Source organism: Drosophila teissieri, chromosome X (assembly GCF_016746235.2).
Source record: "Drosophila teissieri strain GT53w chromosome X, Prin_Dtei_1.1, whole genome shotgun sequence".
In the NCBI taxonomy this organism is placed as follows: Eukaryota; Metazoa; Arthropoda; class Insecta; order Diptera; family Drosophilidae; genus Drosophila; species Drosophila teissieri.
Window position 1 is genome coordinate 8,815,619 of NC_053034.1, and position 4,658 is coordinate 8,820,276.

Sequence of the window (4,658 nt, forward strand, 5' to 3'; positions counted from 1 at the left end):
AATGCACTCTTATATAAAAATTACATTTTCTCTCTATGCAAAAATATCCCATAACAAAGTGGATTACTTTATAAGCTAAATAAAACAAGCAGAATTGAAGAATTACCTATTTTGCAGTTGGAGGCAAAACAGCTGCCAAAATCAAAGTGCCCGCGTTTGGCGCAGGGTATTTGATGAGTATAAATAACAAAATTGAGCTATCTAAGTGCTGACTGATTGTTATTGCCTTTGATGATGTATAATTTTGGCCTGCAGCAACAATGACAATAATGACAATAGAACGGGAATAAAGTTTTAAATAAACAGATACCGTACGTTTAGACCCAAAAGAACACGTTTCACGTTTTGATTTTCTTCTCTGGTTGTTTGCTTCCATCGCTTTTATTTCGCTTCACTGTCCTCAAACATTCCATTTGTTTATATCATATACTAAATTCATCTCATTTCCACTGCCAAGCCATCGATTTGTGTTTGTAGTTCTTAGTAATTTGTGTTTGAATCGCCTTTTGATAACGAGAGCTTTTAATTTGGTTTTTCAGTTTTTAACATGGGCTAAGTTTATATTACATTCTTCTTATTTGCTTTTTTGTTTAGCTTTTTCTTGAAAAATAGAAACACTGGTTCGCTCCACCCACAATCTTTATAACATATCTCTTAGGTTAGGCTCATCCTTCGCTTAGTATTAGACCAAAAAAAATTTGCCTTCGTTTTGCCTTCGATTGCGAATTGATTAAGTTTGTTTTTGTTGCCTGAGCATGCCGGCCAGCAGCTGCAAAATGGATGAAATGATACAGAGTCATGTGGAAAACAGATGAAATCAATCTGGAACATATCAAATCAGCTTGGAAAACCAATAAATTTGGGGGGGAAATAAGTAACAAATACGTGTGTATGAATTAAGAACAAATTTTATTTGCTTTCCATTTCGCATATTTGCCTTTTGCTTCTCGCATTCTCTTCGTTTGTTGTTCGTAAACAATAATTAAATATAATTAAGGGCTCCGTGGGTTGGGTTTGTTTTTTTAGGGGGGGCTGGGGGGGGTGGGGGGTTATATTGGTTGTATTGCTGACTTCTTCGACGACATTTAGAAACTAAGATAAGAACTAAACACTAAACTAGGTCAAATGTACAATTACATAAATAATAGCTCACAAAGTGCGTTTCTATATCAAAAGGAAAAAAAAACAGTTTATTTTTGTTTAGAGTTTACCTGCTTAAGTGTTAACAACAAACAAATTCACTAAACAAAGACAAGCAATACATTACAAAAAAAAAAATCAGTAATATAGTGGCTAAATATATCATATTTATATTTATATATATGTAAATATATATGTATGCAGTATTATCATATAACGCTTCGTAATAGGTTCTATATAAACATTTACAATTACAGAAAGGACACCGTAGCATTACCTAGTATTCCTCTCTCTCTCTCTCCCTCTCTCTCTCTGTCTTCCTCTCTTCCTTCTATCTTTCTATCCCTCTGTGTCTGTCTCTTCTTTAGCGGCTTGTTTTTTGTTGCTTTTTCGTTTTCGTTTTTGCTCTAACAATGTGCGATTCTACAGTTTCTCTTTCCGTTGTCCTGCAGGATATGCTAGAATGCTTGTAGCACAGTAGTATAACAGTTTCATCTCTCACTTGCTCTTAAGTATCTCCGTTTTTTTTGGGGCTTTCAGGGTTTTCAGGGTTTTGGGCAGGGAATTACCAAAAAAAAAATTGTTGTTTTCTCAATCGAAATCGAACAGAAATTCGCTTCACAAATTGTACTATATATACGCAAACATATAGATTATGTTTTTTAGTGTGTGTATATTATGTTTTCTTGTAAAATATATATATATATAATAGCATAACAAATTTTCAACAAAAATCGAAAATCGATCCATAATCATTAAGCATAGTGTTTAGTTTTTGTGTTTTTTCTTTTTTTCTTGTTATTTTCTTTAACTAGGAGAGAAAGAGATAGAATGCCACAGATTTTCTGTCTCTTAGTGGGGGTTTTCTGTTACGCTCGTGTGTTTTTAGTTAAAAACCTGGTTTTTTTGCCTAATTAAAATACTAAAGCCAAGTCGCGCCAACTCGCAAATGCCCTACATATGCATATAGAGGTTTTTTCGTGGGCTTTTCGATAACATTTCGTCGTGGCAGCTTCGTTTCTTTTGTTTTTCATATATTTTGGCTATAGGGCATTTGTGAGTTAGCGTGGCTCTGCTGTAATTATTACGCATACGCCACCGTGGCCGTTTACTAGGTGTTTCTCATTTGCTCTGCAGTTTGTTTGTTGGTTGTGTGGGTGTGTTGCTGTATCTCTTAGGACTGCTCCAGCTGCTCCAGCGGCTCCTCCTTCATGGTTTCTGCTCCAGCGCCTACTGCTCCAGCTCTACTTCTTGCCATTGAGTATGTCCTCGCGACAGGCGACGGCCGCCACAAGGGCCGCTCCACGACCGGAACCGTCCTCGGACAGCATCAGATCGAAGGTGATGCCCGGCTTGATCAGCTGCGAGATCTTCTCGACCATCAGGTTATGGAACTTGGGATGGAAGCGGTACACACTGCCATCGACGCCCACCGTCACCGTTGGCTCGTCCATTTTGTTGATCAGCGTGGCAATGCCGGCGGACACCAGATGGGCAGCCCGCTTCGAGACGCACTCACAGATGTAGCGCACATTGGCGCAGTCGCCATCGGTGGCATTGGTCAGGCCGAGCTCCTCCAGCACCAGGCGGCAATTGGTGAAGTTGCCCGGCTCGTCCGCTTCGATTTCGCTCACATACTTGGTGAAGAACAGACCGCGGGTGTTCAGCACTTCGGAATCCTGTCCATTGAACAGTATGCCCGCCTGGGTCATCTTCACCAGCACCAGACGCACCAGCTCGCCCATATACATGCCGGATATCATCTTCTCGAACGTCTGCTTGCCCGGATTGATGCTATGCACATCGATGTCTCGATCGAATTCGGTGCGCACAAAGTCCAATGCGCCATTGTCACCGAATGCACCCCATTCCGTGTTGATCAGGACGTGCTTCTTGCGCGGATCCTCGGCGGCGAACAGCTCCGCCTCCTCCACCCGCTCCATGTAGCAGGCATTGGCACCGGTGCCGACAATCAGACCGATTTTGCAGTTGTGATTCTTCCAGGCGCAGCTCATCAGCGTGCCAGTGGTGTCATTCAGAATGGCGCACACATCGATCTGGACATCGCCACGTCGGGCGATGGCATCCTTCAGCAGCTGGACAACATCCTCGTTGACGACACCGGCACAATTGAAGCCCTTGGTCCAGGTCTCCAGCAGGCCCTTGGTCAGACCAAGCTGGCGCAGGGGGAACGAGAAGGTGAAACCGAGTGGCAAACGCTCCTTGTACACATTGTGCTCGGACATAAAGTTGGACAGACACTCGGCGATGTGATCGAAGAGCTGCGTTCCCGATCCAATCATAATGTGCTGCGGTATGGCATAGATGCGGGACTCCATTTGGAAATCGTTGTTCTCCTGCAGATGGATGAGCAGCACACGGAAGTTGGTGCCACCCAGATCCAAGGCCAGGAACTTGCCACGCTCATTGCCATTGGGCAGATCCTGCACATACGTTACGAAGCACTTGACATTCGCCTTCGGATGCGTATCCTTGGCCAGGCCGCGTCGCAGCTCATGCAGGATGCGGTAGCACAGCTCCTGCACCTGTTCGTCCGTTAGAAGCAGCTGCTGACATAACTCGTGCACCATCTTACTTTTCTCTGCAGCGGATAAGAGTGCAATTTGCTGCGGGCTGTGAGTTGTAAGATTTGTGGTTGTGGCTGTCGCTGTGGTTGCATATGTGGCCGCTGTCGCTGATTTTGTAGCTGCCGCCGTCGTTGTTGTTATTTTCTCTGTTGCACTCAGTGCCGCCCCCTGTGCCACGCCCACTCGGTCCGTTTCATCTAGCCCGCCACCGTTATTGTGACCATTCAGTTGGGCGCTATTTATGGACACGCTCTTCATCGCCCCGTTCAGCTCCCGATCCATTATTATTTTGGTGTTTTTTTCTCCTTGTTTCTCCCCTCTACCTTTATTTTCGGTTTTCGGTACTTTTTTTTTTTGCTCTGGCTTGTTTTCCTCGATCGTATGCGCTTGCACTCACACGGCAAAAAAAAAGCGTTTACAATTTTCGTATTCAATATGCACACACGCGTTTACTTTGGGCCTTACTACTTGGGCATTTGCAGTGCAACCGTTTCGAGTTGGTTTTCAATTGAGTCTTTGAGTGTCCACACACACGATTCTCGCTCTCGCCGTGTTTTATTTTCGTCCGCTGCACGCGTCCAAACGCTCGGAACGTTTTTTACGAAATTAAATTCACTCGCCGATTGCTGCTCACTTTTCGCTGCCGCTGCTGCCGCGCTGCCGGCGCCGACCGCGACTGCGAGGCGCGCTCTCTCTCGCGTTTGGACACTCTCGCTCGCGTTCGCTTGCGGACGCGCCGTGAAGGAACCTTGAAGGTCAAAAACTGAAAATCGGTTTTGGGGCGGCATGGTTGGAGATATGGCGCGTATATGTGCGACGATGAGGGGTCTACAAATGGCATATTGATAGGGTGCGAGTGGGAGAGGGGACGAGAGTGGGAGCGCAAGAGCGGCGATGAATGAGTCAAACGCGCGTTTCAGCAGCAGCAGT

The 4,658-nt window shown here is 44.8% G+C and overlaps 1 protein-coding gene across 1 annotated transcript; it reads right to left on the bottom strand.

Annotated features, from left to right (window-relative positions):
• Positions 1–888: 888 nt before the first annotated feature.
• Positions 889–4,340, bottom strand: LOC122623859 (hexokinase type 2). The gene has a single exon (XM_043803221.1). It carries the CDS (start codon positions 4,008–4,010, stop codon positions 2,385–2,387), a length of 1,626 nt encoding a protein of 541 aa, XP_043659156.1. The 5' UTR covers positions 4,011–4,340; the 3' UTR covers positions 889–2,384.
• Positions 4,341–4,658: the final 318 nt, after the last annotated feature.

Coding starts and splice junctions, on each gene's coding strand:
- LOC122623859 (XM_043803221.1), bottom strand. CDS start 4,010: ATGGATCGGGAGCTGAACGGGGCGATGAAGAGCGTGTCCATAAATAGC.